Here is a 24,369-nt window from a genome sequence, read left to right as displayed (position 1 = left end):
ATTTATTATTAAAAATAACATGCTTCCACTCTTGATAACCAAGGAACAAACCTTTGCTTGCATTTGCTGTAGATCCTGTTCCAGTCTCTCCTTTTCTTCTCTTAGCATTTTATTGGTCTCCATAACTACATTCATTGTTTCAGTTTTCTTCATCAGTTCTTCATGCTGAGCCATTGTTTTTGCAGTTACCTAAACATTTCAAATAAATATACATACCAACATCTAACAATAGTTGAAAGTCTACCTGTTCCTATGAGCTCAAATCCTCCCTATGACAAAGTAAAGAGGATTTAAGTTTCAACTTTTAGAACTAAAATTTTTGAAAGTTCACGTTTACTTTTCTGTGAGGCATACTAACTGCAGACTTTAAACAAATACAAGAATTACAAAGATAAAAGTGAAAAGACGCTACAAATCCCACCAACAAAGTATTAACATTAGGTAAAAACATTAATCCAAATCTCTATTTACTTTTCTGTATCTTTTTTCCTTGCTGCACTAAATTCATTAGTTCTAAAATGTTATTCTAATCCTCAGTTTACTCCCTCTTGTTCAGAAATCTCTCTTCATTTTGATCCATTGTTTTATCACTTTGGCTATGAGAAATTTTACTGAATTATTTGTGAAGAATTTTTTCCTTCTCATAGGTTATAATTATCCATCTTCTGCACTTGGTATTACTTTCTTCCCCCACTATTTTTAAAGCTATAGCATATTTCATGGTTGCCATGCTACACTGTTCATGCTTACACAGACATTACGTTATTATTATTATTATTTTTTGAGACAGAGTCTCGCTCTGTTGCCCAGATTGGAGTCCAGTGGTGTGATCTTGGCTCACTACAAGCTCCTCCTCCCGGGTTTACGCCATTCTCCTGCCTCAGCCTCCCGAGTAGCTGGGACTACAGGTGCCCGCCACCATGCCCAGCTAATTTTTTTGTATTTTTAGTAGAGACGGGGTTTCACCGTGTTAGCCAGGATGGTCTCAATCTCCTGACCTCGTGATCCACCCGCCTCGGCCTCCCAAAGTGCTGGGTTTACAGGCATGAGCCACCACGCCTGGCCCATTATATTATTTTTTATATAATCTATGTTACTTGTTGACTCTCTCCTTCCTGTATTTAAGAGTTGGTTTCCCCCTGTGAACTTGTTCATGGGCGGGCTTTTTCTAGTATTTACTTTCTATAGCCCAAAGGAATAAAAAACGAAGCAGAAAAGACTGAAACAATATGCAGTCTTTGTTAGAGACTCTGATTCTGTCCCTTTTCCTCCAAGTATTAACTCTATTGAACTGGAGGCTCTATTATTTCCACGGTGAGATACATTTGAATTAAACAGTATATAATTCTGGAACCTTTAGCTTTTGCTGAACACATAAATCCCATAAACTTCATTATTTACTTTTCCCTGATCAATGGTTTCTTCTTAACAGTCATTTTGACTACTCATCAGTTAAAAGAAGGTAAATGTTTTAAGATCTTAATTTCCTTCCTTCTAGATGTGGGGGTATATTACTGTAGCTCCTAAGAATGAAGTGACTCAACAATAAGCTTTGGGTGGTAGTGTCGGGTAAGGAGTCAAGCTTGTGTTATTACCATCCATTTCACTACCACAGCTTCTTTTCCTTTGGTTGTTAGTTTTTAATACTTTTTGCTCCTTGGGTGAGAAAGATATTCTGTAGCAGTTTAAATCACTTTATCCTAGAATGACTATCCACATGTATAAACCATAACTATAATAAATTAAGATAGGTGGAATTTATTAAGCACCCACTACATACCAGTCATGCTTCTAAATGCTTCATGTGCACAAACTCAATTAATCCTCATTATTATCAAATATTGCAGATGAAGAAACAAAGAACAGGGAAGTTAAACAACGTACCCAAGGCCACAGCTAATGATGAAGCTAGAATCTGAAACCAGACAGTTTGGTTACAGAGCCTTTATTTTTAAGCACTATATTGTATTAGTCTTTAACAAATGCTTAATGAATTTACAACTTTAGAAGAACGCTTACTTCAAGTTAAATTTTACGTTACGTTAAATGGTAGAGATATAAATGAGTGCTTCTCTTTTGATTTAACAAGTGCTTTCTTAAGGCTTAGTATACCTACCTGGACTTTCTCCCTTTCAGCATTTAGACTATCTTGCAGTTCCTGCAGCTCTCTTTCTAAAAGTTCAACCCTTTGTCGATAACGCAGACTCTCAACCTGAGCCACCTCAAACCTAGTTTCAGCAATTTCTTTTTCTCGTCGTATAAATCTACAAAAATACAGATATTAAAATTTTACGTGAATTTTAAAAAGCCAACATTTCAAAACGTAGGTAATTTGGTAAGATGAAAAAAATCATTGACTTTAATAACTATTACACGTTTTCATTAATAATAAATAATAATGGGAGATGTATTTCTATTTTCTTCTATAGACACTGGCTTTAGAATGTTTATCTCTAAAATGATCTGAAAGGCATTTAGTTTTTCAAGAGAAAACTGCTCTAGTTCTTACTATCAGATTCAACTTTAAAGTCACTTGTTTAATATGTGTAAATGTTAAAAGTTATGAGTTTTTTGACAAATAAAAGAATGAACTTTATATCAAAATCATGTATAGTCTTTTTCTCTAATTTATGCATTTGTAGTTTCATTTCATAGTTGTTATACCACAGAAATGAAGCAGTTAAGAACATGATTTACCTGAGAATTTCCAAAATTTGTTCTTGAGATTTTCCTTCTTCACTGAGAGATACATTCAGTGGACCTTGTACACCTTCCTTCACAGAGGCAACGACCTTGTCACTTAACTTTTCGATCTGATCATGAAGTAATCTGTTTTGTTTCTCCAGATCTTCACAGCGACATACACATTTGGAAACTTCATCCTGCAAGCCAAGAGTCTATCAGAATAGCAGATTTTCCAATGCACATTTTAAAAAAACAACTTGGCCAGGTGCAGTGGCTAACGCCTGTAATCCCGACTACTTGGGAGGCTGAGGCAGGAGAATTGCTTGAACCCGGGAGGCGGAGATTGCAGTGACCCAATATCACGCCACTGCACTCCAGTACGGGTGACAGAGCGAGGTTCCATCTCAAAACATTAAAAAATAAATAAAAAAACAACTCTTTCAATTTGACAGAACATTCTATTCAGATTTACAATAATACCTTTAACATTCTCTCTCTTTCCTCCCAAGATGCTTTACACTCCAACAACTGTGATTCTGCTTTCTGTGTTGTTTCTTCCAAATGCTGACGGACTGATGCCATTTTTGAAACCTGCTCCTTCGCAGCTTGTAGAGCTTCAACATCAGCAGCATGCAGCATCAATTCTCTCTCATACTTATTCTGAGCTTCCACAGCTATTTTAGCCTGTAAGAAATTATTACCCAATTGATAACAAAGATTAAAAATCCATAAAACTAGTTAGGACTTGTCCAAAGATACACATTGGACTTTTTAAATAATAAAAGTAAAGACAATCTAAATGTAGCAAAATAAGAAAATAATTAAAAGTTAATGCTTTAGTTACTTAATATTATAAAACTGTCAGAAATGAAACTTAGAAGACTGTAGCAATTTGGACAAACTTTTTGATATGAGAAGCTAAACATAACTCAGCTATATAAATACTAAATTATAGATCCATTGATTTTAATGAAATTTACTTTGAAGCATTTCTTCTCTGTATTACATTTTAAAATAGCAATATACATGTTACATATATATAGGCAATAAAGAATAGTAAGCAAATGAAAAACTATTAACATGACACCCAACTTAAGAACATTACCAATATGCTCAAATGTACTTCTATCCCATCCTACCATTTTAGTAACTCTGACTCCTGAATTGTTTTATCATTTCCTGTTCATAAAAAAATTATAAAAAGCTTCAACACTGTGTGCACATACATACATACACTCAAAATAATGATACTTTTTTAACATTTTATAAATAGTATATAGATATCTGCGCAAACTTGGTAACGCATTAACAATGTTATCAAGAGGTTCTTGTTTTGTTAGGAAAGGTTGCCTCTAATCAACTGTATCTCTTTTTATAATCAGATCTAGTGAAGGATAATAGTAAAATAATTTTCGCAAATGAGAGCCAAGTACAAATTTTAGTCTCCTAGTCCTGTTTTTATTTTCCCATTGTCAAGATTGCTTTGTTAATGAATATTGCCCTATGTATTTATTTTTAGCCTTCATCTATACTTTTCAATTTGTCTTGTCTAAGTTCCACAAAAGTGGAAATTATCTTGAATTTTTGTAAGATCCACCAGTTCTCATAATGCATAAATATACTTCAAGAATCATTCTCTAGGATCAAAGCTCATTTCTCAATAATTGGCTATACTTACTTGTTCCTGACAGTCACGTCTGGCTTGCTGCTCATTACTTAAAGCTGTGCTTGCTCTCTGAAGAGCTTCTTGTACTTCATTCTGAACACTAGAAAGTGTTTTCTTCAATTCAGATAACTAAGTAGAAAGAACAAGATTAAAACCAAAATTAATTGCAAACTTACTTGGAAAATACTGTATTGTAGTGTTACTAAATTGAAGTCTCATTTTTTAAGATCCAATTAGCCCAAAAAACTGCTGCTAAATTTAAAATGCTTACACCCTGATATAATCGGTTTTGCAACTCCATATCCATTCCCTAACATTTGCAAAAGTCAAGTCTCAGGTAGGGGCTTTTAAACAGAACCACTGATACCTATTTCTGTAAAGTAGTCTAAAAATTTCAATGGGAAATGTATATAGAGGTACAGAAAAGAGTAAAACATAAAACTAAAATTTTGCCTATGTGTTCAATAAATTTCTGTTGAGATGAACTAAATGGCAACTAATGACTTAGTTAAAAGAATTCAAACCCTTGCAAGTAAAAAAAAAAAAAAAAAAAAATTAATATGGTTAACCTATTTACCTGTTGTTCCATGCTCTCTATGGCTCTTCTTTTATCATCCTGAAGTTCTTGTTTTTCCTTCTCTACTTCCATCAACTTCTTTTCCAACTGTGTCTGAAATTCAGCTGACTCTTTTAAACGAACTTCAATATTCTTACGCACTTCTTCTGTCACCTTTACCATATTACAAATGGTAGGATATAAAAATTACACACATTTAAAGTCATACAATTATTTTCTCCAAATCAAAACTAATTTGAGAAGTAATAAAATGTTTCTTGTATATTAAAAAAAGAATCCATCAAAGGTGATTAGAAGATTCAACAACAAGCAAAAACACCATATAAATCTACAAGCATTTACCTTTCAACTTGGCTACTGGCCATTTTTCTCTTTTGAAATGAAATTTCCAATCTCTCATTTCTCCCTCAATCCTCATATCCACTTGCCAAATCCATCTATTCTACAATCGAAAGGTATTTTCCTCACACATTTTGATTTCTTTACAATGACGTCAACCACAAAAGGATCTTTTAAAATTAAAGCCCTAGACTATTGCTACAGCTTTCAAAATGAACACTGTATCTTCCAATCTACCACATTAATTTTCTAACCAAAAAAAAAAAAAAAAATCTGATTATGACATGTTAAAAAAAATCAATGGCTCTTAATAAACCTACAGAATATAATTTAACATGATATTCAAAACCTTTCACATTTGATTATCAACTACATTTATAACTATATCCCCTCACTACTCACTTTACAAATTGTCATCTCCTGAAGCCTTTCTACCATGGCTGAGGGTTCCCATTACATAAAATACCTTTCTACTCTATTTGCCTATACAGATACCTTCATTCAAGGCTTTGCCTGCACAAATGCCATCTCTCTTGTGAAGGCATGCATACCCAGAAGACAAATAACAATCCCCACCTCTCATTCTCCTCAACATTTGATCTAGACCATTCCTACAGCAAGGATAACCTCCTTGCTTCATGAATTTTGTGTGTTTTTGTTTTATCTGGCTTATGAGACTCAAGTACTTTCACAAAGTTAAAGGCAATGACCCTGGTCTAATTCATACCAGTGCCTTACAAAGCAGTCCTCTAGCTACTAAAAACCAAGTTAACAAATGTGTTGAGATTGAATTCTGAGTTCAGAATTATACATACCTGTTTTTCCTTGTTCAGGGATTCTTCTAAACTAGTAACCATTGCTCGATATTGTTCCACATTGCTCGTACTTGTTTTGAGTCTCTCCTTTAAGTCATTCACCTGCTCTTCTGTCTGTCTTAGTTGACTCACAAGATCATCCACATCGTCTTTGTTGCTAGGCTGACCTAAAAGACATAACAGCTCTGTTAAAATTAACATTTTCAACAGTATTAGAGATGACTGTTATAAAAAGCTTATGAAATTAACATTAAGATTCAAATATAGATATACTTAGAAAATATATTTCAATCCATGCCGAATACCAAAATAAAAGCAGGTATTTTGTTATGTTACTTCCTCAAAAACAAAAAAAAATCAAATATTAATATTTTAAATCTGTTACAAAAATTAAGAAAAGGATATTCAAAAGAGAACAATCAAATATTTCCACTAAACTGAGTTAGCTATACGAAGAAATGACAGAATTCTTAATTTATTGAATGTTACAGGAAGTCAGGGACCCCGAACGGAGGGACCAGCTGGAGCCGCAGCAGAGGAACACAAATTGTGACGACTTCATCTTAATATGGACATTTATCAGTTCTCAAATAATACTTTTATAATTTCTTATGCCCATCTTTAATCTGTTAATCCTATTATCTTCCTAAGTTGAGGATGTATGTCACCTCAAGACCACTGTGATAACTGTACAAATTGATTGTAAAACATGTGTTTGAACAATATGAAATCAGTGCACCTTGAAAAAGAATAGAATAATAGCGATTTTTATGGAACAAGGGAAGACAACCATAAGGTCTGACTGCCTGCGGGGTTGAGCAAAAACAGCCATATTTTTCTTCTTGCAGAGGGCCTATAAACGGATGTGCAAGTAGGAGAGATATCGCTAAATTCTTTTCCTAGTAAGGAATATTAATACCCTGGGAAAAGAATGTGTCCCTGGGGGGAGGTCTATGAACAGCCGCTTTGGGAATGTCTGTCTTGTGCAGTTGAGATAAGGACTGAGATAAGCCCTGGTCTCCTGCAGAACCCTCAGGCTTACTAGGGTTAGGAAAACTCAGCCCTGGTAAATTTGTGGTCAGACCGGTTCTCTGCTCTCGAACCCTGTTTTCTGTTGTTTAAGATGTTTATCAATACATGCACCGCTGAACACAGACCCTCATCAGTGGTTCTGCTTTTGCCCTTTGCCCTGTGATCTTTGTTAGATCCTTATCAGTGGTTCTGCTTTTGCTCCTTGAAGCATGTGATCTTTGTACCTACTCTCTATTCTTACACTACCTCCCCTTTTAAAACCCTTAATAAAAACTTGCTGGTCTGAGACTCAGGCAGGCATCAAGGTCTTAGATATGTGATGTCACCCCTGACGGCCCAGCTGTAAAATTCCTCTCTTTGTACTGTCTCTATTTCTCAGCCAGCCGACACTTACGGAAAATAGAAAGAACCTACGTTGAAATATTGGGGGTGGGTTCTCCCAATAATTAAACATTATTTACTCTAAAACACTAAATTTTAAATCTAAAATTTAGCCCAACTTTTATTGTAAGTACATAAAATAGGCAGAAAACTGTAAATTGGAAACAATGTTTTATCACATGATATCAACATTATTTATATGGATCAGATATTTATGCATCTGTATATATGGACAGATACAGAGAGATGCTTCTCTACTCCCAGTGGGATCACATCCCGATAAACTCATCATAATTTGAACTATCATGAGTTGAAAATGCATTTAATATACCTAACTCACTGAACACCATAGCTTAGCTTATAGCTTAGCCTAGACTACCTTAAATGTGCTCAGAACACTTCCATTAAGCCTACAGTTGGGCAAAATCATCTAACACAAAGCCTATTTTATAATGAAGTGTTGAGTATCGCATGTAATTTACTGAACAAATACTGTACTGAAGTAGTTTCTATTGAATGTGTACTGCTTTTGTACCATAGGTTGAAAAACTGTAAATCAGAAAGTCTGCATACAATTATTAGTTATTTATTTTCCTTGTGTTAAGAAATAAAACTGGCCAGGTGCTGTGGCTCATGCCTGTAATCCCAGCACTTTGGGAGGCTGAGGCGGACAGATCACAAGGTCAGGAGATCGAGATCGTCCTGGCTAACATGGTGAAACCCCGTCTCTACTAAAAAAAAAAAATGCAAAAAAATTAGCTGTGCGTTGTGGCAGCCGCCTGTAGTCCCAGCTACTCGGGAGGCTGAGGCAGGAGAATGGTGTGAACCTGGGAGGCGGAGCTTGCAGTAAGCCGAGATCGCGCCACTGCACTCCAACCTGGGCAACAGTGCGAGACTCCGTCTCAAAAAAAAAAGAAATAAAACCATATAGAAAGATTATCAAAGACACAAAGGCTTTGAACTTGAAATGATGTATTTAAAAAGGGAAGCAAAATTTATGAAACAAATCTTTTACCTGAGGCTACCAACAAGTAAATATTGGGAATACTGCTTTAAAGGAGATCGCAAATCAACTCATTCTTTAAGAGAAACTTATTCTTGCAGATTTGGTATGCAACCTTATTTCCAAGGGGCCCAGGTTAAAAAATCAAATAACCCTCTTCAGAAAGAATAATTTTTGAAGTATCAACAAATAGTTTCAAAAATTAGAAAACTGGGTACATACCTTGATCAAATGCCAAGCCAAACTATTCTGAATCTTTTAAGACAGCAAATTTACTAGTTTAGGCCCAAAACTGAGTAACACTATATAAAGAAAAAGTTTGGTTTCTTTGTTTGTTTGTTTCATTTTACTAGCATTCACAAAGAATAAGGCTATTTACTGACAGAATATATTATAATCCTGAGAAGTACTTGTTTATTTACAATTACATTGGTCTACTTATTTTATTTACCTTTACCAGTTCTCTGTGAAGACTGAGAAGCAAGTTGGACTTCCATATTACTGAGGTGCTGTTTCAATGTGGCAATTTCTTTTTGAGCATTTTTTAATAGTTCTTTTGTGTTAAGATGAAGATTTGTCTCTGTATCCAGTTGTCTCTTCGTATCTAAAAGTTGAACCTATAAAATACATCAATCTTATAATACTCTTTAGGTTCCTAAGTAACTAAAGGTTCAAACTATCTTTTTATAGACCTTTGAAGCTCAGCCAAGAGAGAGTAACAGAAAACAGATTTACCGTCACACCTGAAACAGCCAAAAAAAACCAGACAAAACACGTGAAACAACTGAGATCCCTGAGACAGAAAACAAAAGTGGTGAACCTTAGATTGCCTTGGTTTACTGATTTAAAAGTTTCCAGGCTATGACACAGGGAAGAGGAAATGAGGCAAAGCCCAAGAGACTCTCTGAATTAAGAACACAGATCTGAGAGTCCAGGGAGACCAAAGCAGCTCAAATTTGTAAGACAGAATATAAGACAGGAGAGCTGCACACACAGAGTACCCTGGAGCTCTACAGAGGGTCCTCCTTAAATATTCATCAGAGTAGCGATCGCTGCAAATATATAAGGAGCTTACCCCAGACAGGGGAAGAATTGTCCAAAGGAATTAAGAGTGAAGAATACCTGTCACTCAAAGAAAGTCAAGAATAATGCCTGTTCCGCAGCCAGACTAAAAAAACCCCACAATTGCAATGGACACTGGCACTTGTACTCATGAAAGTATTGGCCTCAGTTCCAGAATGCACATTGCTCTGGGCCCGCCTAATACATCATAAAAGGCAAAAGTCAAAAGAATCAAATCATTTTAAATTAACTTTACTGCATCTCAGAATAAAGCTCAAGAAGATTTAAAGGAATACAAAAATATTCAGCACCCAACATGGTAAAACTCACAATATATGGCACCCAATAAAAAAATTACTGGGTATAGAGTGAAGCAAGAAAAACTTAGTAAGAAAGTTTTTCAAAATCATGTTTCATCTTGGATGGCAGACTGTCCACACACCAGATTAATTACTGAACATAATAAACACACTACAGAAATTCAGAACTCTGATGGACTCACATCTAGATTTCTAGTAAGTGTATGCCTTTGTTCCACCTCATTTTCCAACTTCTTCTTTAGATGAGAGATCTCATGTTCCAGTTTTTCTATCTGGCTACTAAGCCTTTGTTTGGTTTCTGTTTCAGATCGCTCCAGTATTCCCTAAAGCAAAGAAAAGATTTTTGGTTATGCTTAAGAAAAAGGCAATACAAAAAAATAAAAATTGAAGGCAAGAAAGAATTACAGTATTACAACCCATTTCTACATGAAGCAGCTAAAATCTACAGTATTTATCAAGAAAGTATTCTGGTATTTTTCATATTAAAACATCTATTATACAGGAAAGAGATGGAATATATTATAATCATCATTCAGATTTCCCAAAGTTTTAAAGAAAATAAAAACCAAAGATTAATCTTACAAATAGTAAAACTGCACAGGACACTGTAAATATACCTGAGGACTTACCAAGGTATGGTTTCAATCAATTCTCTTTCAATATTTTATTTAAAATATTGAAATGTCTTAATAAACTGCAAAATTCAATGATCATAATGGATGACAAAAGTGATGGATAAATTTTCTACTTAAGGAAATTGAGAGGATACAAAAATAATCTAAATTTAACTTTTACACATTTTTTCTAAATAGGCTTTTTATTTGGTTACCTGAATTGTTTGCAGATTAGTTAGCAGTAAGTTTTGCCCCCTTTGTTCAGCTAACAAAGACTCTCTTTGCTGAGAAAGACGAACTTCAGACAATTTAAGCATTTCCTTTTCCTTCTTCAAATTTTCTGCTCTTACCTAAAGTAGAAATGAAATAAAAAATGCTGAAAAACATGGTGTCAAATGTATTAAGATTAGAAAATTAAAATGATTCATACATCACTACTTTTTTTTAATGCTCTTAGAGACTATACCTCCTCATCGTATAAGGAAATACAAAACTTAGTTTCATGTGCTAAAGTATGAAGCAAAAATTATTGGGGATGATCAATGAAAAAATCTTTCAATTACAAATACTTATGGTTCCTGGCTCTAACAATCCACACTTTAAAAAATAACAGCAAGAAAAATTTAATATGTGAGAAAAAGAAAGTAGAATTGCATGACTGCTATAATCATACCTGACTACTATTAAATTATGTAACTTTTAGAATCCAAGCCGGTTTCAAAGTACCTGTTTAAAAGTGATTATTGATCTTTTTAAAGTTTCTCCCTCCCCTCAACCCCGAGAGTCTGAGTCTCAAGGGGACCAGGGAGAGTGTTTTGAAAGCTCAAAGTACTCATATTTACACACAAGTACTCTTATTTACACACAATGATTCATATAAATGATCAATGATAAAATTCGCTCTACCAGTTTGAAAAAATGCTGCTGCCCACTCCTCACAATGGAGTTGGAGCAAGATAAAAATAAAGAATACAGCCTTATAAGAGCATTATAAGACATGGGTTCAAGTCCTAACCAACCCATCTCTCATGACTGTCCCAAAATAGGCAAATTATACATTAGCTCTTGAGTCTGTTTTACACAGGTAAAATGGGGGACAACTATACCTAACTTACAAGTAATGATAGAAGAGATAACTGAATAACAAAGAAAACCATATAAAAAATTTATCATCACAGAACTAAGTGTTTAGTTAAAAGTAATAATTTCAAATGGACATTTATATTCAAGTTAAAATTCAGATATATAAATTCAATGCAATGTAATTTTTATATTGCCTTTTATTACAGATGAGCAAGAATGAATAAAACATATTCATCTGGCCAGGCGCGGTGGCTCATGCCTGTAATCCCAGCATTTTGGGAGGCTAAGGTGGGCGGATCACAAGGTCAGTAGATGGAGACCATCCTGACTAACACAGTGAAACCCCATCTCTACTAAAAATACAAAACATTAGCCAGGTGTGGTGGCGGGCGCCTGTAGTCCCAGCTACTCAGGAGGCTGAGGCAGGAGAATGGCGTAAACCTGGGAGGCGGAGCTTGCAGTGAGCCAAGATCATGCCACTGCAATCCAGCCTGGGCAACAGAGTGAGACTCTGTCTCAAGGAAAAAAAAAAAAAAAAAAAAAATTATCTTTGTTAGAACCAAACCCTGACCTACAAATTTATTTTGAAATACAAGACTTGCGAGTATATCTTAGTCCAGCAGAAAAACAAATTCCTTTCCCTCTTCTATCTTAATAGAAACAATCACCCCACTAACACACACTGGCTATTTGCAAACTATGTATTAATTACTTGGTGTAATCTACAAACTTCTTAAATACCTAAGTCCTATCAGTGAGTAAAATTCAAAGTAAAAACTAAAGAAATGTCAAATGCAACTTATAATGCAAGTTGGACAAGGGATATTGGACTCACTTCTGCGACAGCTAGCTTCTCATTTGCTCCTCTCAAATCTTGAGTCATCGTATTGATAATCTGTTCTTGCTTTTGAGTTGTGGCAGTGAGTTTCTGATTTCTCTCATGAAGTGATGTTATTTCTCGACGATATCCTTCAACATTATCTTGCAGCATTTCATAACTGGTATGAGAAAAGTAATTCTACAAGTAACTGAAATGATATCCTAGCTTAATTCCTTGAAGAAATTTCACAATAGCTTAACCCATTTCCCCAAATGCCCTGAGAATACTGTCTCTAATCCTAATGTAACATCATATATATTTCTGTTGAGTTCTGCTTAGAAATAACTCCAGGAAGTTTTCATGTTTTATTTTCACACTGAAAATCTGTCAGATTTGCCTCAACCTCAAACAGCATGCTTATGTAAAATTAAATGAGCGCTGGCAGCAAGCTGCACTTTTTTTTTCTAAATGGGAAAGGGGTTAATTTTATGATTTATGAAAACCTTCCTTCTTTTTTCCCAATTCCAAATGTAGTGGTTCAAGTTCTAAGTAAGCAAAGTATTTCATGCTAAGTAACTTTTTAATCTTATTTTTAAAAAATCAATTATATTTAAAATAATGACAACGCAATATGGATAACACTAGACACCCACTACAATGCAGTATGCAAATTAAGTTATTATACAGGGTTAGTGATGGATTTTTGCTAATCCTTTTTTCTTCTATAATCCTCAGTTTTATTTTCTTATGTGCTTGAAAGCTTAGATAATGGCTGGCTAGAGGTATCAACAGAGAAAAAAGAAGTGCTTTAATTGGGGTTGCTGAACTATTAGACGTATAGGGGTAACTGCCTGCAATATATCCTGCCTGCTATAAAACAGAAACAGTTTTATCATGTACTATATAAAAATAAATGTTGTCCTAACAAACTAAACTAACATGCATTCAATGAATCTAATAACAAATAATCATGAAATATTTATTATTATTTCTTTGGATGTGACCAAGAAAATTAATTCTCCTAAAACTACATAGCACTTGCTTCTCTTCTACCTAGAATAGAAAAGGTGGAATAAAATTTGCTCCCATTTCTCTCATCGTCTGGTGCATTTATAAAAGAATGAAGTCCTACTGAAACAGTCCTTCAATCTTAGGAAGGGAAACCACCAACATTCCTCACATGAACTTCAACTTATTTTTATTTTATTTTATTTTTTTGAGACAGAATCTCACTCTCTCGCCCAGACTGGAGTGCAGTGGCCTGATCTTGGCTCACTGCAACCACCGCCTCCTGGGCTCAAGTGATTCTCTTGCCTCAGCCTCCTGAGTAGCTGGGATTACAAGCATGCACCACTGCCGCTCAGCTAATTTTTGTATTTTTAGTAGAGACGGGGTTTCACCATGTTGGCCAGGGTGGTCTTGAATTCCTGCCCTCAAATGACCCACCTGCCTCGGCTTCCCAAAGTGCTGCGATTACAGGCATGAGCCGCCGCGCCTGGCCTCAACTTATTAAACAAGCTAAACCCTTAGCACTGCCTAGAGAATCATTAATCAATAGGAAAAAAATGAACAACCAGAGGTTCTCATTCTGGAACACGGTTCACAAAAGAAGCAACACTATTGCAAATTAGCTCTTGAATTTAAATGATTTGAATTGTAAAGTATAACATTTAGATTTAATTAATTTGAAACAAAAGAAAACTTACCGTTTAGAAGCAAAATCAAGCTGGGTAGAAATTTTGGTAAAGTATAACATTTAGACTTAATTAATTTGAAACAAAAGAAAACTTACCGTTTAGAAGCAAAATCAAGCTGGGTAGAAATTTTGGTATTTTGTGATCGCAAATCTGTAACTTGTTCTTGAAGTTTCTCAAGCTGCTCATTTTGTATTTTTTCATTTTCTGCTTTTTCTTTTTTGTAGTTCTCAAAAATTTCCTGCAACTAAATATTGGAGATTATGAGAAAGTAATACTGTGTTCTCTAAAAACCTAACCCAGGACAAAGGTGTGATCTTTACCTGTTTAAGGGCGGCCTTAGCCTCTATAGCCTCTGTTGATTCAATAACAGGTACTGGAGCAGGAGTGGAAACAGTCTGTGATGTACTTGGACGTTTTGGAGTTGATGCAAGAGAAATATCATCTAAGCTTGAAGCTTCAGGAAAGTAAAGACTAATAAAATGCTTTGTTGGCTTTCATAAATCAGTTTTAATCTAACGCTTCTTTGCAAATACGCTATTACCAAATAAACAAACTAAACTTATTGAAATGAAATAATAAGATTATAGGAGTTTTTAAATAAGGAATCTACTAAACAATGTATTAAGATTTTTTGATGGTTATTAGAGATAATTCAGTATTTATAAGTTAAAACATAATCTATATTTATGTTTTATTAAAACATATCTGTTTTGGTCATTAAAACATAACCAAAATAAATACTGTAATTCATTGATTCTGAGATGCACCTTTTTCAACTATAGAAAGCATTTCTTTTTAGCAATACATAAAATAATGGTATGTTTTACAGTTGATGGGATGTTATAAGCAATCATATATGGTAGTCAAATTTGAAGCTACCGTCATTAGAGTGGCTATTGCTTATGTTGCAAAATTAATCCCTTAATATACATTTCTAAATTATTCCTTAAAATAACTTTATAAAAACCTACCATGTAATGGAATGGCAACTCCTGTTGTTTGTGACAATAAAATACGGTACATATCACGCTGACGAACTATGGAATCAACAAGCTGCATTTGATGCTGTCGTGATTTGCGGAGTTGTTCTAGTTCAGTGAGGGCGCTCTGAAGTTTGAGCTGAAGTTCAGTGATTCTGTAGAAAAAGTCGGCCTAATTCACAGGACTGAACTGAGAGTTAGCTGATTTTAATTTCTACTGTAATTAACCAAGCATCTTTGCCTACCATTAAGCATACCATTTTTTGTCTCTCTCATCCTTTTTTTCCATGCTGAGTATTTTATGAACTACTTTTTAAATCCCCACCACACAGGACTCAGGTACTTATACTTACTAATGCAATCTGAAAAATTTGTTTGTAAAAATTAAATCAGTTCCACTCACTCCAAACTCTAGTCTTCTTGCTTTCTTAGCCATTCTTCCTCTTCTAGAAGGCATTATGCATGTTTTTTGAAAAAACCTCTGACTAATTCTTACATAGGTTCTCCAGGTTCTCCATGAAGCTGGTCCGCTCCCTGAAATCTAGGACAGGTCCTCTACCTCTCACATTGAATGGAAATTGTCTACTTGCCCATTTCATTATCTATTTATTACATCTGTCTTACCCATAACATGAGGTCTTGGAGTAGAAATTTTTTGTTTGGTATTGTTGCTCAATTCTTTCCTCCCTATATCACTATATTTATTCCAAGTATGAAGTATCTAGCACTGTTAGGAACACACAGGAGATTTTTCTGCGGGCAACAAGGTCTTACTCTGTCGTCCCACTTAGAGTGCGGTGCATGATCATGCTTCACTGCAGCCTCAAACTCCTGGGCTCAAGTGATCCTCCCACCTCAGCCTGCTTCCTGAGTAGCTGGGACTATAGACATGTGCCACCACACCCAGCTAATTTTTTACTTTTTTTTGAGACACGGTCTCACTATGTCATCCAGGATGGTCTCGGCCTCCTGGGCTCAAATGATACCCCATTTAGGCCTCCCACAACGTTGGGATTACAGGCATGAGACACTGAGCCTAGCTGAGGTTTTCATAAATGTTTGCGCAACAAGCTGAGGTATTTGACTGCTTACCTGGATGAAGTTGTTTCTTGTTCTTCTCTTTCTCTGGTTTCCCCAAGCTCTCTAAGGGCCACTAAGAGACGTTGATTTTGTTGTTGAAGCTCTTCAATATTTCTGTAAGATACTAGATGCTGTGATATTACCTCAGATGAACTACTTATATCAGCAGAGCTTACTTCCTCATCACGAATTACGTGGTTACCCCTTGCTTCTTCAAGTTCCATCAAAAGCACTCTAATCTAAAAACAAAGTTTTGATATGTTATAAAATAGTATTAGTTACAATTCTGGAAAAGTTTAGAATGAAAGTTTTCAAATTAAAACATTACTTATAAAACCTTCAACTTGTACTGCCTCAAATTATCTGTAAAAACAAAGCATCCTTAGATATTAAAATCTAAACAATCAAATTTTAATAGAATAAAATTACTTTTAAGTATGTATTGAAGGTTATTACTTATTAAAAAGTAGCCAAATTACAATTCCCAAAACATGGCTCCAGTTTTGTAAAACAATGATCAAATAAAACCCACAGAGACAAATATCTATTTTTTTGTATGTGCTTTTGTATATATGATAAGGCAGAGCATGAAAAATAAACATTTAAACAAAAAGCATATATATAATGCCATTCATGTGAAATTTTTACATTTGTATAAAATATATGAATGAGACATTAAATTTTTACAATTGGGTAAAATATATGAATGAGACATTAAATTTATTGATTTGCTTGGTAAGTGTCAGAGTAATGCATACAGTCCAATTTTATTTCAGTAAAATCAAATAATTCTTACATATGTTTATATATGCTCATGTATATACACATATAGAGAAGGATGTGAAAAAAATACACAACTGTCTAATGTTAACTTAGCTACACTTTGGGACTTCGGAGGGTAGAGGGGTAGAAACTGGAGAAAGCTTTTATTTATCTTTGAATTATTTCTTCATTTATTACAACCAACATGTATAATTTAAAAATTTATCAAACATTTGAAAAAAGGGAGGGGCTATGCAAAGAAACAATGAGGGTACAACTCTGCTCGAGTACTATTCCTAATTAATTGGAATTTCATACGTGGTAGTTCTATCTTAGATACCTTCAAACAGAGTCAGAGATTACTGGGCAGTCAGGTTTTCAAAAGTAGGAAAACAAACAAAAAAAATTCTAACCTGTTGTGAAAGATCTTTTATTTGTAATTCCATTCTTTGATTATCTCTCTCAAGTACAGATGATTGCTTGTTGGCTTTATCAGTGTCCTCCTGCAATCGCTGAATCTCCTTAAAATATAAATTTAAGTGAAAATTTTGTACTTCCTTCTAGGATTTATACAAGTAATAAAGACATACAATACTCAAATACCACCAGTAATCAACTTATACACTAAATAAAATCCTACATAATATTGTAGCCACCAAAAAAGAAGTTTTGTATAAATTTGAACACGTTATTTCTTATTCAGACAGTAACAAGCTTCAGGTAAAACCCTCACTTTCAACAGAGAGAAAAATTCAAGGAAGATCTAACTGGACCCAACGGCTCTCTTGCAAACTACACTGCTGGTAAAAAAGTCAATATTCCCAGGCAGGCGGGACTGCTAGACTTCACTTGACGAAGAAGGAAAAAAACAGGTGATATAATAAAGTACTTGGATTTAAACTGACTTCTAAATTATAACAGCAATAGAGATTTAATTTTGAAATAGGGATATATTTATATTCTTTTCCAACAAAAGGGAAACAATTTATCAGTTTAGAAGAGCAGATATAAATTCATTTAACTGAATTTCCTCCATAAAACGTGTTCAAGAAATCTTGACAATTTCCCTCAGTAATGTTAATAGTCACAGCGTAAGGCAAAACATTCAGAGTATAACCTCTTTTTCAATCAGTGTTTCTTAAAAAGAAAAAATCTTTATGAATTTCATTAACACTTTTAATAAGCAAATAAGCAATAACAAAATAATGTATATAGAGACACGCCAAATTGTGAAATGGTATAAAAAAGGAGTTCTACCTACGGTCAAACAATATTATTATTTCTAGGCAGGCTATTACAACTGTCTGATAAAGAACGATTATGCCAAATAGGACAGTTTTATTACACAGAGATTATTTTAATTTGAAGAGCAGTTTTAGGAGATTTGGCTATTATTCTCTAGTTGAGAATCCTAAGGAAAACATACCAAATGCATTAAAAAAAGGTTAAAATGCTTTCACAATTTTATATAAAAATTGTGAAATACATAAAAATTACTAAATATAGGTATGACGTTTTGTGATTAGCAGTGTTTAATAACGTAATGAGAAGTTTCAAAATGTGTTTATTGAAAATCATATTTAGATTTTTCTGACTCAATCACCTTAAGAAAAAAAAATACCTAGTAAATAATTTCTCATTTGTATTGTTACCACAGCTAAATTTTAGGAATGGAACCAACCTTCATAGCTTGTTCAAGCTTAACAGATAAACTTGCTACAGCTTTCTGTGCACGTTCATATTCCTCACGCTGGCGTTTCAAAATTGGTGCTTTGGCTTCCACTTCTTTCACTATTTCATCTAGGTACTTATTAATTCTTTTGTTCTCTAGTTTCTCCAAAAGCAACTGATCCTGAGTTTCCACATAAGCATTATAGAGCTGAAAGTAGACGAAGGCTTGTTTCAAATCTAACCATAACAACACAAATATTTAGTTGATCTAGTTTCATAATAAACATTCTTTAACACTAACACAAAACAGCAATGTTTACTATATGTTAGTTACACAGAACTAGGAACCAAAGAAAGCCTTTCCTAGAATGATCCATTAATTATAAGATGATTTTAAAAATAAGTTTTGGGAGAATTAAATTTTGAAGAGATTTGTATACGTTTGCTGAAGAAAAAGAATTTAACAACATTTAATACCATTCTCACCTCAGTTAGTTTCATCCCAGGTTTCACTATCTTAGCTACAGCTGCTGCAGTAGGAGACATGGCTGCAAGCTCTTCTTCAGACAATATGGCTCCTGTGCCAACAAATACACATCTAGTATAATTTTGTAAAATTCCAAACTAAAAGCCATTAATAATTTTTCAAGATAAGTGACATGTACTGTACATTATATAGTAATTCCTATAAAAATTTTAAATACTTGACATCAAAAAGTCATGTAACACATCTAATTCTAAAAAATCATGCAATAACCTGGGAATTTATAAGACTGTGTGTGATTAAATGGTATTTATATGCCTGATTCTGTAAAGATACAGATAAGAGTATTAATTTTAAAACAAATTCTATTAATATAACTCGATGGAGTTTCCTACATCACAGCATGACAGATAAATACTATTAGTGAAATTAAATGACTTTTATGTAGGAAAGCTGTAGTATTTCAAGTCACTAACAAGCATGTATTAGCCATACCTTTACGTTTTGTGGCAGAAAGAAGGTCATTTGCATTCTCTAATTCCTTCTCCAATTTCCCTATTTTCTCGAGCATTTCTTTTTCCATTTGATCTTTGGATTGCTCCACCTCTAGAAGATGATCTTGTATTGCTTTGTTGGCTAAAAAACAATTTTAAAGACCAAATATTCAAACATACAGTTAAAATTTTATTTACAAAATGCAACAGATCAGTCACTTCTCCCCTCAGCAGATAATATTAAATTTCTAGAGAGGCTTCAGCTGACAGTATCTATTGAAAGTTCTTGCTCTACTTATAATTTTGGAATTGTCTTGGCCTGGTGTTTCTCCTTTTGATGTCTCTTACCCACAAAGAAAATAAGGAAACCCAAACGGTAAAAAGTGGTTCTAGGTATATCTTTGATTTCAATTTTGATCTTTAATCCTAAGTAAAGGAAATTATTAGAAAAGACCATAAATATCATACATTGAAAAAAGCAAAAATTTGAGGAAATAAAAGACTTTACAAAATGCAAATAACTTAAAGAGGATGTCTTATTTATAAAGTAAGAGTATTCAAACATAATCAGAGTAAATGTTTCAAAAAAGCAAACTTTCTCGTTAGAAACCAGGAAATTATACAAGATTATTAGATGAAAAACAAACAAAACCCCCTGCTGTCTGTATTTTCAAAAATATATAAACTTACATTTGCTTAAGACATAATTCTGAATTTCCTAATCCAAAGTTCTTTCTTCTGTACCTAATTCCGTCCCAAATAAAGTCTAACACCTAAATCCAATAATCTACACAAAACAAGGGTAAAAAGAAAAACAAGAGTATAATAACAAAAATAATGTTCCCATAATTGAAAACACTTACCTTCACCAGCTTCTTTCAAAAGTTTGTGTAGTTCATCCACTGCCCGGGTTAGTTCATTGCTCTTTGCTTCTGAGTCATCAGCAGCACTCTAAAAGTTAATCTTCAAAAGTTACCTAACAGTCAACAATGCAACATTTAGATACTAACATGTGTGGTGGGATATTTACCTTGTACAAATTAGAAAGTTTTATGTGGGCATTTAATTCATTGTGGAATTTCTCTTCCATACTGGCCTGTTGTTCCTTGGCCTGAAAAAAATAGCCCAATTATAGAACTAAATTTAGAATGCTTATCAAATGACAAGATGAAAAATTCCATTTTTGTAAAGTAAGATCTAAATCTAAAACACTCAAATTCAAATCAGTCTTCATGTCAAAGATAAATTAAGGATAAAATATTACTGATATTTTAAATTCAAAGTAAAATAATTAAACAATAAAATTAACCCATACTCATTTTTTAGATAGTATTTTCGATATAACATATAATTGCTATTTCTGATTCTATTTTAGCCTAGCTACAGCATATGGAAGTAGTACTCTCACTGTTTTATGGGGCCAAGGACAGATTAAAACATGACATCATTTTGTGAAATAACAGCTTCATAAGTGCTTTAATATTTTGTAAAAAAGACATTTTAATGGTCATATATACCTCTTTTAATTTGGTCAACAGATCCTCCACATGCTTTTGAAGATGTTCATTTGATGTTTTTAGGCCATTCATTTGTTCTTCCAGTCTAGAAACCTAAAAACAAAAAATAGAGCAGGGGGAAAGGATGTCATATTAACTGAAATTACTCTGACATGAGGTTTATGCTGCTAAGGAAAAGCTAAGTAACTCCCCCTCCCCACCTGAAAAAGCAATTAAAATATGCATATTTAAGAAAACTAAGAATAACTGCTCACAGAACAATGTTTAGATTTAGCTCACAAAAACTTACCACCACTTCTTAAACAAACACATATTTTAGGAAAGATATATCGTAAGACAGTAGATACTATCCAGATTCGACAAAGAATCTTAAATTCTTTATGTAAATGCAATTGGTTGATTTTCTACGCCAAATATAATGCATTATTCACATTTAACCACTAATCTTACAACTAATCAGGTACACACTACTGAATACATATTTAATAAACTGACACACAAATGCAAGTTATACTCAACATGAAGAAAAACACAATTTTACTAACTTACCTCCTCTTTTTTATTTTCAAGATTACATTTAAGCTCTAGAATCTCATTCCCTTTTTCTCTTCCAAGAGCCAGAAGTTCATCAGTTTTGGTTTTCAACTCTGTATTCAGCCATGTATTCTGACTATGTAGCAATTCCTTTTCTTGCTCCAAGCGTTTTTCTCGATACTAAAGAAATCCAAGAAAAAAACATGTACAGTTAAAGATGATATATGATTATTCAAAAGATTTTGTCTGTAGCTAAGGGACACAAGCAGAATTTTATTTCAAAACAGAAATTAAGTACTTGCATAGATTCTTAACTAGAAAACATTAAGAACTGTAACAAACTTAAATTTCAAACAAGCAAAACAGATGAACTAGAATTGTCCTAATGTTTAATTTTCTGACATTAAAAACAAAACAAAATGTAGCTTTTAATTACTTTATTGCCTATATTTGAAATTTATAAAAAGCTATAGTTTATGCATTAGGAATCATCTGGTACTTGCCTTAACAGAAACATCAGAAGCTTGAAGTTCATCCAATTTTAACTGAAGTTCACCCTTTGTTGTATTGCTTTCTTTAAGTTTTTCATTCAGACGTTTAACATCCTCTAGAATGGCGAAGGGAATTAAAAAATAATAACTAATTAACACTCAGGGGAACCAAACATCAAAAATATATTTCTAGGAATATAAACCTTTAATACAAAGTACGCACAGCTGGCCCTTGAATAACACAGATTGGAACTGTGCAGATTCACTTCCACTCATATTTTCTTCAATAAATACATGGGAATTTTTTCCCAAAAACTTACAATTTGAAAAACTCAGAGACCACAGACCAATTCAGGCAGCCCAAAAATGGGAACAAACTAAGAAAAAGCTACTGTAAGTGCATAATATGTACTAATATGTAGATATTAGTGTATTTTATCATTTACTACCATTAAAATACGCACAAATCTATGATACAAACTTAAAAAATTTATCAAAACCTATGCAGACAAACACTACACAACCCTATCTGCAATCAAGAGAAATATAAGCAAATGTAAATATGCTTTATTAAACCGTAACTGCATAAAATTAACTGTAATACATACTGTATTACTGTAATACTTTCATAGCCACCTCCTGATTCTACTGCAGTAAGCTCAAGTGTTTTGAGTGTCTGTATAAAATGCTGTGTGACTCTATCGTGAGCAGTTTCTCTCTTCAGTAAACTGCATAATGCAGAAAATAGTAATCTTTTGAAGTTTTTGCATATTTGTCATTGTGTTTAGTGCAATACCATAAACCTTGAATAACAACATGGGATCCATAAAAAGTGCCACTAGTGATGTTGGAAGTGCTTCTAAGAAGCAGGGAAATATCATGACAATATTTTAAAGAGTTGAATTGCTTGATATGTACCACAGATTGAGGACTGCAGCTATGGTTACCCACCATTTCAAGACAAATGAATCTAGTATAAGGACCGTTGTTTAAAAAAAAAAAAAAAAAAGAAAGAAAAAGAAAATTTGTAAAGCCATCACTGCAGCTACTCCAGCAAGCACAAAAAAGTGCATTTCTGCAAAATACCTTCCTATCTCGTATTGAAAATGCAGCTTTTATGGGGTGCAGGATTGCTATCACATACCTATAGACTCTAATATGATTCAAGGTAAAGCAAAGTTATTATATGACAACCAAAAGCAAAAGGAAGGTGACAGATCTAACGCTGGAGAATTTAATGCCAGTAAAGGATGGTTTGATAATTTTAGAAAGATGTTTGACTTAAAAAAAGGTCAACAAAACAGAAGAAGCAGGTTCTGTCAACCAAGAAACAGCAGATGCTGCTAAGAAAATCATTGAGAAAGGTTATATGCCTGCACCAGGTTTTTAATGCAGATAGAAGTGTCCTATTCGGAAAAAAAATGCCACAAAAGATATTAGTAAGAAAGAGAAGGGAGCACCAGGATTAGGGCAGGAAGGGATAGGCTAACTCTACCGTATTGAGCACATGCAGTCAGGTTTATGATAAGGACTGCCCCTATTTATAAAGCTTTTAACCCCAGGGCCCAAAGGAAAAAGATAAACACCAGCTGCCTGTCTTCTGGTTACACAAGAAGAAGACCTGGACAATGACAGACCCCTTTCTCTGAATTGGTTCCACTCATGCTTTGTCCCTGAAGTCAGAAAGTACCTTGCCAGTAAAGGGGCTGCCTTTTTTTTTTTTTTGGAGACAGTCTCGCTCTATCCCCCTAACTGGAGTGCAGTGGCATTATCTTGGCTCACTGCAACCTCTGCCTCCCTGGTTCATGTGATTCTCATGACTCAGCCTCCTGAGTAGCTGGGATTACAGGCGCATACCACCAAGCCCAGCTAATTTTTGTAGTTTTAGTAGAGACGGGGTTTTGCCATGTTGGCCAGGCTAGTCTCGAACTCCTGACCTCAGGTGATCCACCTGCCCCGGCCTCCCAAAGTGCTGGGATTACAGGCATGAGCCACCGTACCCGGCCAAGGGGTTGCCTTTAAAGTTCTTTTGATTTTAGACACTGTCCCTGGCCACCCAGAACCCAGGAGTTCAACATGGAAGGTGTCAAAGCAGTCTACTTGCTCCCAAACATGTTTCTAATTCAGCCTTTAGATCAGGGGTCATAAGGACTTTACGGCTCAATAGAGATGATACTTTGTGAAAAGAAAATGTCAACACTGTGGAAGAGAACCCCAACAGAGAAAATATCATGAAAGTTTTAAAGGATAACACAATTGAAG

General features: G+C 34.2%; 1 protein-coding gene across 1 annotated transcript in view; it reads right to left on the bottom strand.

Moving 5' to 3' along the window:
- The window catches only part of TPR (translocated promoter region, nuclear basket protein), a 61,517-nt gene that overhangs the window by 26,980 nt on the left and 10,168 nt on the right, over window positions 1–24,369 (bottom strand). The window contains exons 6-29 of the mRNA XM_024245851.3: window positions 22,120–22,223; window positions 21,632–21,796; window positions 21,083–21,175; window positions 20,596–20,676; window positions 20,429–20,516; window positions 19,567–19,707; window positions 19,074–19,165; window positions 18,598–18,795; window positions 17,330–17,437; window positions 16,167–16,393; window positions 15,066–15,229; window positions 14,415–14,548; window positions 14,190–14,338; window positions 12,413–12,575; window positions 10,710–10,844; window positions 10,063–10,203; window positions 8,950–9,115; window positions 6,083–6,249; window positions 4,929–5,081; window positions 4,364–4,480; window positions 3,166–3,369; window positions 2,698–2,882; window positions 2,117–2,264; window positions 52–189 (exon numbers count right to left, since the gene is read on the bottom strand). Coding sequence (XP_024101619.2) covers window positions 52–189; window positions 2,117–2,264; window positions 2,698–2,882; window positions 3,166–3,369; window positions 4,364–4,480; window positions 4,929–5,081; window positions 6,083–6,249; window positions 8,950–9,115; window positions 10,063–10,203; window positions 10,710–10,844; window positions 12,413–12,575; window positions 14,190–14,338; window positions 14,415–14,548; window positions 15,066–15,229; window positions 16,167–16,393; window positions 17,330–17,437; window positions 18,598–18,795; window positions 19,074–19,165; window positions 19,567–19,707; window positions 20,429–20,516; window positions 20,596–20,676; window positions 21,083–21,175; window positions 21,632–21,796; window positions 22,120–22,223 — 3,461 coding nt within the window. The remainder of the gene's footprint in view (window positions 1–51; window positions 190–2,116; window positions 2,265–2,697; window positions 2,883–3,165; window positions 3,370–4,363; window positions 4,481–4,928; window positions 5,082–6,082; window positions 6,250–8,949; window positions 9,116–10,062; window positions 10,204–10,709; window positions 10,845–12,412; window positions 12,576–14,189; window positions 14,339–14,414; window positions 14,549–15,065; window positions 15,230–16,166; window positions 16,394–17,329; window positions 17,438–18,597; window positions 18,796–19,073; window positions 19,166–19,566; window positions 19,708–20,428; window positions 20,517–20,595; window positions 20,677–21,082; window positions 21,176–21,631; window positions 21,797–22,119; window positions 22,224–24,369) is intronic.

This window comes from Pongo abelii, chromosome 1 (genome assembly GCF_028885655.2).
Source record: "Pongo abelii isolate AG06213 chromosome 1, NHGRI_mPonAbe1-v2.0_pri, whole genome shotgun sequence".
In the NCBI taxonomy this organism is placed as follows: Eukaryota; Metazoa; Chordata; class Mammalia; order Primates; family Hominidae; genus Pongo; species Pongo abelii.
This window is presented reverse-complemented; position numbering and strand designations above follow the sequence as displayed.